Here is a 13375-nt window from a genome sequence, read left to right on the forward strand (position 1 = left end):
TTATAGTGCAGTGGTATTTTGGAATTTGAATAAATACATTTATTTTGTTGTTGTTCTTGAAATGAGTATAAATTCCTTGACATCATTTTTTTCAAATGAGTGTATATTCATTCTTTTACTAGTACTATACAAACCACTGCACTATAATAAAGATGAATACATAAAGAAAGAAAGTACTAAGTTTGAACATGCTATCTTTTAAAGTTTTTGAGCATTTGCATTTTGAAAAATGGTATTACCAGGACAAAACACAAAACTGAGAAAACAGGAAAAGAAAGAGATGTGCTTGTACTCACAAGAAATCACACATGTTGATGCTGTTTGAAGCTTTATTTAAGTGAATATAGTACCCAGGTGAAACAGACTATAAAGATTAGATGTTGAAGAAGCAAATTATGCGAAAAAACAAAAATCACAAAAAATCATGAATTTTGTCAAAATTTCACTACCGTGTCTGGCCTTAAACTGGTGGAAGGGAACACAAAACAATGTCTAAAGGTTGATTAAAACAAGGTTGGCACCAAAAAAAAAAAAAAAAAAAAAGACCAAATCAGCCTGTCTCCACTGGAGTATTCCTGTGGTGTGTGTGTTTGCGGGTTGGCGTCTGCTCTGTGTGTGTGTGTGTGTGTGTGGTATATTTTATGCCTTTTTTCTGCAATTATTCATATCTGCAATTTGTAGTTTTGTACTGGCACACTTCTGTGTCCATACGTGAACTTATTTTGTATAATGCACCATTGCATATGTACTGTTTCATGGGAGGTGCTCAGAGCCCACCTATGGGGAGTTTGAACCATATAAGTACAACATATTATTATTATTATTATCATGTCTCGCTCAGTCAATTAAAATTCAAACTGAGTTATAAATACCGAAAACAGTACTGAAAGACCATACCACGCAAATATGTTTAAATCCCCATACAAACTTAATCAATCTGGTTCACAATTCTTAAAAAATTTCTGAAAAACCTTTACGGTTCATAGACAATTTTAGCCATAAATTCAAAATTTAAAAAGTTTCTAAAAACCTTTGTAAGACCTATGGCTAAAAAAACCAAAAAAACCCCAGAATCACCAGGGCACCAGGGCCCCACATGAAAAAGGCCCAGTATTCTCAGCTGCTTCTTATGCCCCTTGTTGAATGTCTACTGGGAACCGCAATTTTGGTCAGGAAAAATTATTTTGGGATAAGGCTTTTATACAAATTTATTGGATTTATTTTCAATTTATTTAATTAATTAATTAATTAATTAATTATTTTTTTTTTACTCTTCTGTCACAACAGATTTCTCTATTTGAAATCTGAGCTGCTCTCCCAAGGGAAAGCGCATCCATCGCAACAATGAGAGCACCACCCTTTTAAGTTTTGCATTCATTTTCCGCCTGCAAGCAAATAACTTTTTTTGGTTTTGTTTTCTTATCAAAGTGGCTTTTTCCACAGTATTTTGTCAGGGTTAACCCTTTTGTTGCCGTGTGTTCTTTTACGTGTGCCAAGCGCACAGAGCTTCAAGAATATGTGCTATAGCAAGATGTCTCAATAAAAAAATATATGTACTTGATGCACACGGAACCGCAGTTTATCATCTATTCTGAATGACTAGCATCCAGACCACCACCAAGGTCTACTGGAGGGGGAGGGTGAGGGTGGAACACTAGTGAAAGTGTGATTTAAAATCTAAACGGTGAAAATTCTCATGCTCTGCGTTGTCACTGACAGATACGACTTTTTTTTTCTTCTTTTTTTGAAATACTTTCCCCCCCCCCCAATACAGCCAGCCAGAATTGAAAAATAAAATCATAAACCTGTGTCATTTCTTAGAGGCCTCAGGTTAGTGATACCTTAAAAAAAAAAAAAAAAAAAAAAATCAGGTTGAAGGTTACCCGCGTGTGTGGGGTGGGGGGGTGCGGGTGTGTGCTGATTATCTGGTTGTGGTTTTCCGCAATTCATCTTTATTCTTATCTTATCTGTCTATTATAATCAATGTGCAGTATAGCAGGCTATGTTTATAATTATATTCAAATAATGTTTCTTAATTCTTTCTGTTTTTACATTAAGAATACTAGTTATTACCTGCAGTGTGTGGATGTATGTATGAAACGATGTATGTGATATTTTTTACATTTGTATCTTCATAATATTTGTAGGGGCTGTTGTTGGCTTTTACAGTTATGGTCCCCATGTTGTTTACTTGTCTATGTTGTGATAATGCACCTGACCAAATTTCTCCAGTTGGAGATAATAAAGTTATTCTTATCTTATCTTACCCTCCCCCCCCCCCCCCGGCATATTAATTTCTTTTCTTTTTTTTTCCCTCAGGGAAACACACCAACACTGATACACATCCAGTGTCTTGTTTTTCTTCACCCATATTGGAAACTGCCCTAAAAGGTGGGTTTTTGTTTGTTTGTTCATGGTCAATGAAATTAATAGATAGACATTTAGACAGACAGATAGATAGATAGACAGACAGACAGACAGACTTAGACAGACATAGACATTTAGATAGATAGATAGACTTTGACAGACATTTAGATAGATGGATGGATAGACTTTAGACACTTAGATAGTCTGATAGACAGACATACAGACAGACAGAGAGAGAGAGAGAGACAGAGAGAGAGAGAGAGAGAGAGAGAGACACAGACAGAGACAGAGACTGACAGAAAGAACAGAGCAAAAGGATCCATACAGCTAGCTTGGACAGCACCCCACTCCCACTACCCCTGCAAGGAAATCAGATCTTTTTCTTCTTCTTCTTTTTCTTCTCCCGTTTGAGCCTGGAGAGCAGACACCAGCTCCATCACATACAGACCTGAAAGTCACCGTGCTAAATTCTATCGCACTGTATTTGTACTGTATTCATTCACTTTCTGCCTCATCCAATTTCTGTGTCAAGTCAGGCTTCTCTCCCGAGACAGAGAGAGAAAGAGAGAGTGCATCGCCACGGTGCACCACCTGACATACTTTTTTTTCCCCCCCCTGTCTGCAAGTGGGACTGCTTTCCAATCAAAGAGAATCTTTTTTTCCTAACAGTTTTACCAGGGACAACCCTTTTCTTGCCATGGGTTCTTTAACCTGCACCAAGTGAATGCTGCAGATGGGACCTCAGATTATTGTTTCACCCCATAAAATCATGACTGACTCGTGTGAGGGATATTACATGTTTCATCCCATAAAATCATGACTGACTCATGTGAGGGATATTACATGTTTCATCCCATAAAATTATGACTGACTTGTGTGAGGGATATTACATGTTTCATGCCATACAATCATGACTGACTCGTGTGAGGGATATTACATGTTTCACCCCATAAAATCATGACGGACTCGTGTGAGGGATATTACATGTTTCACCCCATAAAATCATGACTGACTCGTGTGAGGGATATTACATGTTTCACCCCATAAAATCATGACTGACTCATGTGAGGGATATTACATGTTTCATCCCATAAAATCATGACTGACTCGTGTGAGGGATATTACGATTGTGGAGGTAATTATTATGAAGCTGTGAAACAGGTTTTTAAGATGATTGTTATCATGAAGTTGTACATCACACACACACACACTGGGTTTCATAGCACAACACAGGATGTGACCACTCCGTGACAATTCAGGCAGGATATCACCTGCCATGCTGTTACCAACAGAGAAACACAGGACCATGAAATGGAGACCCATGTGTGGGTGGGGTGGATAGCTGGGGTGTGGGTGGGGTGGGGTTGGGGTGGATAGCTGGGGTGTGGGTGGGGTGGATAGCTGGGGTGTGGGTGGGGTGGATAGCTGGGATGTGGGTGGAGTGGGTAATGGGTGGGGTGGGTAGTGGGTGGGGTGGATAGCTGGGGTGTGGGTGGGGTGGGGTGTGGGTGGGGTGGATAGCTGGGGTGTGGGTGGGGTGTGGGTGGGGTGTGGGTGGGGTGGATAGCTGGGGTGTGGGTGGGGTGGGGTGGATACCTGGGGTGTGCATGGGGTGGATAGCTGGGGTGTGGGTGGGGTGGGTAATGGGTGGGGTGGGCTGTGGGTGGGGTGGGTAGTGGGTGGGGTGGGGTGTGGATGGGGTCGGTAGTGGGTTGGGTGGATAGCTGGGGTGTGGATGGGGTGGGGTGGGTGGATACCTGGGGTGTGGGTGGGGTGGATAGCTGGGGTGTGGGTGGGGTGGATAGTGTGGATATCTGGGGTGTGGATGGGGTGGATACTTGGGGTGTGGGTGGGGTGGGGTGGATAGCTGAGGGGTGAGGTGTGGGTGGGGTGGGGTTAGGGTGTGGTGGATAGCTGGGGTGTGGGTGGGGTGGGGTGGATAGCTGAGGTGTGGGTGGGGTGGATAGCTGAGGGGTGGGGTGTGGGTGGGGTGGATAGCTGGGGTGTGGGTGTGGTGGATAGCTGAGGGGTGAGGTGTGGGTGGGGTGGGGTTAGGGTGTGGTGGATAGCTGGGGTGTGGCTGGGGTGGGGTGGATAGCTGAGGGGTGGGGTGTGGGTGGGGTGGGGTGTGGGTGGGGTGGATAGCTGGGGTGTGGGTGGGCTGGATAGCTGAGGGGTGAGATGTGGGTGCGGTGGGGTTAGGGTGTGGTGGATAGCTGGGGTGTGGGTGGGGTGGGGTGGATAGCTGAGGGGTGGGGTGTGGGTGGGGTGGGGTGGATAGCTGGGGTGTGGGTGGGGTGGATAGCTGAGGGGTGAGGTGTGGGTGGGGTGGGGTTAGGGTGTGGTGGATAGCTGGGGTGTGGGTGGGGTGGATATATGGGGTGTGGGTGGGGTGAGGTGTGAGTGGGGTGGATATATGGGGTGTGGGTGGGGTGGGGTGTGAGTGGGGTGGATATATGGGGTGTGGGTGGGGTGGATAGCTGGGGTGTGGGTGGGGTGGATAGCTGGGGTGTGGGTGGGGTTGATATATTGGGTGTGGGTGGGGTGGATAGCTGGGGTGTGAGTAGGGTGGATATATGGGGTGTGGGTGGAATGGATAGCTGGGGTGTGGGTGGGGTGGATATATGGGGTGTGGGTGGGGTGGGGTGTGAGTGGGGTGGGCTGGGGTGTGGGGTGGGGTGGATATATGGGGTGTAGGTGGGGTGGGGTGGGGTGTGAGTGGGGTGGATAGTTGGGGTGGGGTGTTCTGGGGTGGGGTGTGGGTGAGTGGACAGCTGGGGTGTGTGTGGGTGGGCTGGATAGCTGTGGATAGCTGGGATGTGGGTGAGTGGACAGCTGGGGTGTGGGTGGGGTGGATACCCAGAGTGTGGGAAGAATATAATCCTCCAAGACCCTTATCTTCTTTGGGAAGGTGCCACAGAAAACTACTGGCTCCAGTGCAGTTTACCGCACAATGACACTTTTGGAAAAAATCAATGTTAACAAATCATTTTCAAAAGACACTTGCATTGTTTCAGAAAATGGCTATTAAATTCACCTTGTTTTGGAAAACGACTATTCAAGTCTTTTTCTTCTTTTTTTTTTTAAAGACACCCTGTTTCGGGAAATCCCTCCAACCAGCCCCCACGCACCCCCTTTACCTGAAATCTTCACAATCAAGCAGGCCTCTCAGTTTTGTTCTGAGCCACACCTCCTTACATCATCAGACTGCAGCTCTGGCCAGTGTCTTCTGAAGTCTGAATTTGTTAATTTTTGGGGAGTGGGGGAGGAGTGGGGGAGGGGTACGGGAGGGGAGGGGAGGGGTACGGGAGGGGAGGGGAGGGAAGAAACCAGTGAATCTCCTGCCAGTTCAAGGTGGCAGCAGTCCAAGAGATGAGGCTCGATCCCCTGATTTGTCACGGAGGGTCACAGGTTCCTAGTGCTCACAGGACCTTGTCAGCTGCACCGTGCGCAACAATCTCTTACTCATTGAGCCGTGCACCCAAGGACTGCTCTGGCTTCAAAATTCGTCGCATTAAAACTTTTTTTTCACATTCCCATGGATGCATAATCCGCAAGAAAAGGGAAACAATGTTTGCAGTATTTCTGGATGCATATCTGGAGGAAAAACAGTACATTTTCTGTTTGTTTTTGTTGTTGTTTTTTTGCCCACATCCATACGGCATGGCTGCCTACCAACAAACCAAAGCTGTAAACTCTCTAGGCTTCAAAAGGTCAACTTGCTTCTCTGCCCACCCCAAAGCTCAAACTGAAGTGGTGTCAAAGTTTTCAGCTTTTTTTTGGGTTGTTGTTTAATATTAAAATCACTCAGTCCATCAAAAAAAAAAAAAAAGCAAAAAAAAAGCATTAGACAAGAAAGAGGCAGTGCTACCAGTGCAGCTGACAATATAAAACAACAACAACAACAAAATTCTTGGCTACACACTACACACAGCACAGCACAGCACAGCACGACACACACACAGTCACGTCCACCACAAGGCTTACGTTTGGGAACAGAGCCGCCATGTCGGTCACAGCGACATGGATTCTGCCCGAGCACGGAGCAAAACTGAAACGGATGCAAAAGCGCAAACATGTCACACCCAGGTCACTAGAACAAGACCAATCAAAATGAACAGCCAGCAAAACAACCACAAAATCAAAAGCAACCAAACTAAAGAGAAAACCACCTCTGAACACACAACTGAAAGCAGAACATAATACAAAAAGAAAATGAAAAATAGAGAACTGAATGTCAGTTATAAAAAAACAACAACAACCACCGCACATTCATATACACACAAAGAAGAAGAAGAAGAAAGAAGGGAAAAAATGACAACCAACATAAACATCACACCAAAATAACAACAAAAAACAACAACTGAATGTCAGCTTCTAAAAAATCACCAAGGAGAAAGAAAAACAACAAGAAGTGATATAAACATCCTGGAAAAAACAACAACAAAAACCAGACAAAAACGAAACAAACAAAAAACAAAACAAACAAACAAACAACAACAACAAAACAAACCCACTGAATGTCAGCTCAAAAACATCACAAAGGAGAAATAATACAATAAAAACAAAACCACTGCAAAAAATGAGAACATCAGATCAAATCCTTAAAAATATCACAAAAGCGAAAAAACCAAAACAACAACAACAAAAACCCCCAGAAGAAATATAAACAGCATCAAAAACCCCACCAAAACTGAATGTCAGCTCCTTTGAAAAAAAAAAAGAAGAAAAAAAAAAAAAAGAGAAAAAGCAAACAAACAACACCAAAAACAAACAGCAAGAAATAAAAACATCGCAACATAAAATCAAAAAAAGAACTGAACGTCAGCCTAATAAACAACAACCCCCCCGCCCCCCAAAAAAACCCACAGAGGAGAAACAAAAACAAAACCAACCACAACCCAAACAAAAAGAAAAATAACCCACCACACTAAACACCTGACTTCACAGCAAACCAAAACAGTAATGAGAAACAAAACGACACAATCAATAGATATAAATCAATCCAAAAAAAAAAAAGACCATCGACAGGTGAGAGACGAGCAACAGAGGTGTCACATCGAGGAAGCAAAACACTAAGACGTGTGTCTGACCAGCAAAACACTAAGACGTGTGTCTGACCAGCAAAACACTAAGACGTGTGTCTGACCAGCAAAACACTAAGACGTGTGTCCGACCAAAAAAAACACTAAGACGTGTGTCCGACCAGCAAAACACTAAGACGTGTGTCCGACCAAAAAAAACACTAAGACGTGTGTCTGACCAGCAAAACACTAAGACGTGTGTCTGACCAGCAAAACACTAAGACGTGTGTCTGACCAGCAAAACACTAAGACGTGTGTCCGACCAGCAAAACACTAAGACGTGTGTCTGACCAGCAAAACACTAAGACGTGTGTCCGACCAGCAAAACACTAAGACGTGTGTCTGACCAGCAAAACACTTAAGACGTGTGTCCGACCAGCAAAACACTTAAGACGTGTGTCCGACCAGCAAAACACTTAAGACGTGTGTCCGACCAGCAAAACACTAAGACGTGTGTCCGACCAGCAAAACACTTAAGACGTGTGTCCGACCAGCAAAACACTAAAAAAAACCCCACTAAGATGTGTGTCCTACCAGCAAAACACTAAGACGTGTGTCCGACCAGCAAAACACTAAGACGTGTGTCTGACCAGCAAAACACTAAGACGTGTGTCTGACCAGCAAAACACTAAGACGTGTGTCTGACCAGCAAAACACTAAGACGTGTGTCCGACCAGCAAAACACTAAGACGTGTGTCCCAGCAAAACACTAAGACGTGTGTCCGACCAGCAAAACACTAAGACGTGTGTCCGACCAGCAAAACACTAAGACGTGTGTCCGACCAGCAGGGAGGAGAGGCAACCCTGGGACTTCCAAACATACTTTCCATATTTTTCACCACACCTTTTCCACACCACAATGGACAAAAAAAAAGAAGAAAAAAAAAAAGGTTGCTAGACTGCTGATATATAGTGGTACTATTTTTTTTAAATAACTTTTTGTTTGGTTGGTTGTTTTTGTTCTACAGTGCATTTAAGCTTTTTGTTGAAAGATACGGGTCATGGATCTAACTGAAATTCTAGGACTTTTCCAAACCCTGAAGGGTAAAGACGCATTTTCGCCACAAGACTTTTCCAGGCCTGAAAATTGTTCTCTCATTTTCCCCACAAGACTTTTCCAGGCCTGAAAATTGTTCTCTCATTTTCCCCACAAGACTTTTCCAGGCCTGAAAATTGTTCTCTCATTTTCCCCACAAGACTTTTCCACACTTGCATGACTGTACGGACACAGGGAGACAGATGTAGATGGGAGAGCCCAGTATGGCATTGTATTGTATTGTACTGTACAGTATTGCATTGTATTATACTGTACAGTATTGCATTGTACTGTGCAGTGTATTGCATTGTATTGTACTGTACAGTATTGTATTGCATTGTATTGTACTGTACAGTATGGCATTGCATTGTACTGTACAGTATGGCATTGCATTGTATTGAACTGTACTGTATGGCATTGTATTGTACTGTACAGTATGGCATTGCACTGTACATTATGGCATTGTATTGTATTGTACAGTATGGCACTGTATTTCACTGTACAGTATGGCACTGTATTTCACTGTACAGTATGGCACTGTATTTCACTGTACAGTATGGCACTGTATTGTACTGTACAGTATGGCATTGTATTTCACTGTACAGTATGGCACTGTATTTCACTGTATGGTATGGCACTGTATTTCACTGTACAGTATGGCATTGTATTGTACTGTACAGTATGGCACTGTATTTCACTGTACAGTATGGCACTGTATTTCACTGTACAGTATGGCACTGTATTTCACTGTACAGTATGGCATTGTATTGTACTGTACAGTATGGCATTGTATTGTACTGTACAGTATGGCACTGTATTTCACTGTACAGTATGGCACTGTATTTCACTGTACAGTATGGCACTGTATTGTACTGTACAGTATGGCATTGTCTTTCACTGTACAGCATGGCATTGTATTGTACTGTACAGTATGGCATTGTATTGTACTGTACAGTATGGCATTGTATTGTATTGTACTGTACAGTATGGCATTGTATTGTACTGTACAGTATGGCATTGTATTGTACTGTACAGTATGGCATTGTATTGTACTGTACAGTATGGCACTGTATTTCACTGTACAGTATGGCATTGTATTGTACTGTACAGTATGGCATTGTATTGTACTGTACAGTATGGCATTGTATTGTACTGTACAGTATGGCATTGTATTGTACTGTACAGTATGGCACTGTATTGTACTGTACAGTATGGCATTGTATTGTACTGTACAGTATGGCACTGTATTTCACTGTACAGTATGGCACTGTATTTCACTGTACAGTATGGCATTGTATTGTACTGTACAGTATGGCACTGTATTTCACTGTACAGTATGGCATTGTATTTCACTGTACAGTATGGCACTGTATTTCACTGTATGGTATGGCACTGTATTTGTACTGTACAGTATGGCATTGTATTGTATTATACAGTATGACATTGTATTGTATTGTACTGTACAGTATGGCATTGTATTTCACTGTACAGTATGACATTGTATTGTATCGTATTATACAGTATGACATTGTATTGTATCGTATTTTACAGTATGGCACTGTATTTCACTGTACAGTATGGCACTGTATTTCACACGGTATGGCACTGTACTGTGAGGCAGAAGACAAAGAGCAGAGGAGCACCAAATCATGTACAGGTCCAGTTTTAGTGTAAACAGAAACTCAGGTCAAGGCCTGTTTATTATGAGATCCGTATATAATTAGAAACTTGCGTCAAGATTGGTTTAAGACAAGATATGTATATAAATCTATGTCAAAACCAGTTTATAACCAGATATTTATATATATTTTTTTTTTAAATAGAAATTTACATCAAGACCTGTTTATGATGAGATATATGTATATAAATGGAAACGTCAAGACCGGTTTAGAATAAGATATGAATATGAATAGAAACTTACATCAAGACCAGTTTATAATGTGATATGTGTATAAACAGAAACTTATGTCAAGACCGGTTTATAACAAGATACCTATATAAATAGAAACTTTATGTCAAGACTGGTTTATATGAGATCTGTCTATAAACAGAAAGTTACGTCAAGACCAGTTTATAACGAGATATGTATAATATAAACAGAAACTTTGGTCAAGACCGGTTTATAATGAGATATGTATATAATTATAAACAGAAACTTGCGTTAAGACTGGTTTATAACGAGATATGTATATAAACAGAAACTTATGTCAAATCTGGTTTATAATAAGATAAGTACTTTAATAGAAACTTATGTCAAGACCATTTTATAATGGGATATGTATATACATAAATAGAAACTTATCTCAAGACTGGTGTATAATGAGGTATGTATATAAATAGAAAACTATGTCAAGACTGGTTTATAATGAGATATGCCCCACAGAACCTAGTTTATATTAACAAAAACAAAACAAAAACAAAACAAAACAAAAAACAATGCTGATTCCTGTAAAGTAACTGAAGAAATATATATAGTGGTTAATATAAATTAATATTCATGTGTAAGTGTCATGAATTAATGCAAGCAGAAAAACCATCAAGTGTGAAAAGTTATCTTACACACACACACACACACACACACACACACACACACCTCAAGACTCTAATCAAAGTGGAAAATTTGTACATCCAGATATTGCTACTTTGTTATTGTATTTGTTTTTACTCTTTTGTCACAACAAATCTATTCGTGTGAAATTCGGGCTGCTCTCCACAGGGAGAACGCGTCACTACACCGAGAGCACCATCCTTTTTTTTCTTTATTCCATTTTTTTCTGCCTGTAATATTGTAATTTCATGTTTTCCTATGGAAGTGGATTTTCTACATAACTGTGCCAGGGACAACCCTTTCGTTGCCGTGAGTTCTTCTGCATGTGCTAAATGCATGCTGCACACAGGACCTCAGTTTTATCGTCTCATCCGAATGACTAGAGTCCAGACCACCACTCAAAGTTTAGCGGAGGAGGGAAAAAAATACTGGTGACTGTGGGATTCGAACCAGCGCACTCTGATTCACTTCCCATGCGGATGCGTTACGCATCATACTCATTTTGTCCTTTTCTCCTTCATCACAATGTTCGTGAAAACAGGATCTGTGGTTTTTCCGACAAATCATTTTCATTCTGACTCACATACACAGAGACATACTGCTGTTCATGGTGTTCAAAGCGATAAAATGTCGACATGAAACGGTAAAACAGCATCCTTGTAATGTCCAGTTTGTTGTTTTACTCTGTTTTTGTGTCACTGTGTTGGTGGCTTTTCAAGTGAAAGGAGTCTGGTTCGCCCCTCCCACTACACACACTCACACATCAATGCAAAAATATCAACACGTACGCACATGTGCATGCACACAGTCGCACACACACACACACACACCTATATATTTGGGCAAGCCCACAATTTCCCATACTGCTGACGACTGTTATATCCAGCCTTTGCCAACAAGTTAGTCAAAGAAAAATGTGCGGTGTTTTAAGTACAACTCTTGTGACTGGTCAGCACAACACAATCAAACAAACACAAACACGTGGAAAGAGAGACTGACAGGTAAAAATGGGAATGACGTGTCGGTGACCTGGGACAATCAATAAAGAGGCCATTGTGAGGGCTTGCCTATCAATAAAGAGGCCATTGAGGGGGCTGGGATGACCAGACAACAGGTGAAATGGAAATGACGGGTCAGAGACCTGGGACAATCAATACAGAGGTCACTGAGGGTGGTGGCATGACCAGAGAACAGGTGAAATGGAAACAGGTGATCTGGACCTGCTCCCCAAGATCATGGTGAGGTGAAGATGGTCACGCACGCAAGTCCACCAGTGAACATGAGTCAACTTAGGACTAGGAGTTATGGCCCATGAAGGTAGAAAGAAAGAAACCAGGGGAGATCAGCAGGTAAGATGCCAACAACAGAAGACTGGAAATTCTGTTTGCTGTTTGTTGGGAAGAGGGGGGAGGAGGAGTTAAAAAACAACAACAACAACAACAACAAAAAAGAACAATCAACACAACTAAAACTAAAAACTGCACGGAACAACCTGAACGAGCTTTGCATTTTTCCCAATGTTCAAGACTAAAAACTGGTATACTGTCTATGCACAGCCGCAGAAAGTCACTGTTTGACATGCACATGAAACAGAAACCAACTAAAGCTGAGTAAGTTAAAGCATGCGCGTCCAAATACACTCACTCATCATACACACAATAAGGTAGAGCTAAGTAACTTCAAGCATGTCAATCAAAATGTAATCTCTCTCACACACACACAAACACACATACACATTTTGTGATTTACACACACACACAAACACAGATACACATTTCATGATTTACACACACACACACACACACACACACAAACACAGATACACATTTCATGATTTACACACACACACACACACACACACACACACATTCTCCTCCTCCTCCTAACTCTAACCCACAAACACCTCTATGCACCTCCCTCCACCTTTGACCCCATCCCCTACATTGCGCAAGCTCCTGAGTAAACAACAACAACAACAAACAAACAAACAAAAAGAATTTTAAGGTGCATCATATATATATCTATATATATTTTTGTTGTCGTTGTTGTTAATAACAAATCTAAAGAAACTTTTAAAACTTATATGAAGCTTGTTGGGAAAATAATGAGAGACAAAAACACAACTTGATCTGACAGGAACATGGAAAAATGATGTTCACAGGAAGAGAAAAAACAATTTTAAGTAGAAAAAAGTAACCCCCCTCCCCCCCATCACCTCCCCTGTCGCCCTGAAACAAAAACAAACTAAACCAGTAATGAAAAGATAATTTGGGTGAGAAGGCCGAAGAAGAAAAACCTTTGCTGCAACAAAATCAAATAATGTATACAGTTAACCCCCCC

The 13375-nt window shown here is 41.7% G+C and overlaps 1 protein-coding gene and 1 long non-coding RNA gene across 2 annotated transcripts in view; one reads left to right on the forward strand and one right to left on the reverse strand.

Moving 5' to 3' along the window:
* LOC143288321 (uncharacterized) overlaps positions 1-504 on the forward strand; it is a 17393-nt gene extending 16889 nt beyond the window's left edge. Inside the window, exon 3 of the long non-coding RNA XR_013056079.1 lies at positions 1-504. This exon is cut by the window's left edge and continues 394 nt beyond it. This is a non-coding gene — a long non-coding RNA (uncharacterized LOC143288321).
* Positions 1-13375, reverse strand: part of LOC143288320 (ARF GTPase-activating protein GIT2-like) — a 71309-nt gene that overhangs the window by 1451 nt on the left and 56483 nt on the right. Inside the window, exon 19 of the mRNA XM_076596693.1 lies at positions 6355-6418. Within this exon, the coding sequence (XP_076452808.1) occupies positions 6355-6418 (64 nt within the window). The remainder of the gene's footprint in view (positions 1-6354; positions 6419-13375) is intronic.

Source organism: Babylonia areolata, chromosome 12, assembly GCF_041734735.1.
Source record: "Babylonia areolata isolate BAREFJ2019XMU chromosome 12, ASM4173473v1, whole genome shotgun sequence".
Lineage (NCBI taxonomy): Eukaryota > Metazoa > Mollusca > Gastropoda > Neogastropoda > Buccinidae > Babylonia > Babylonia areolata.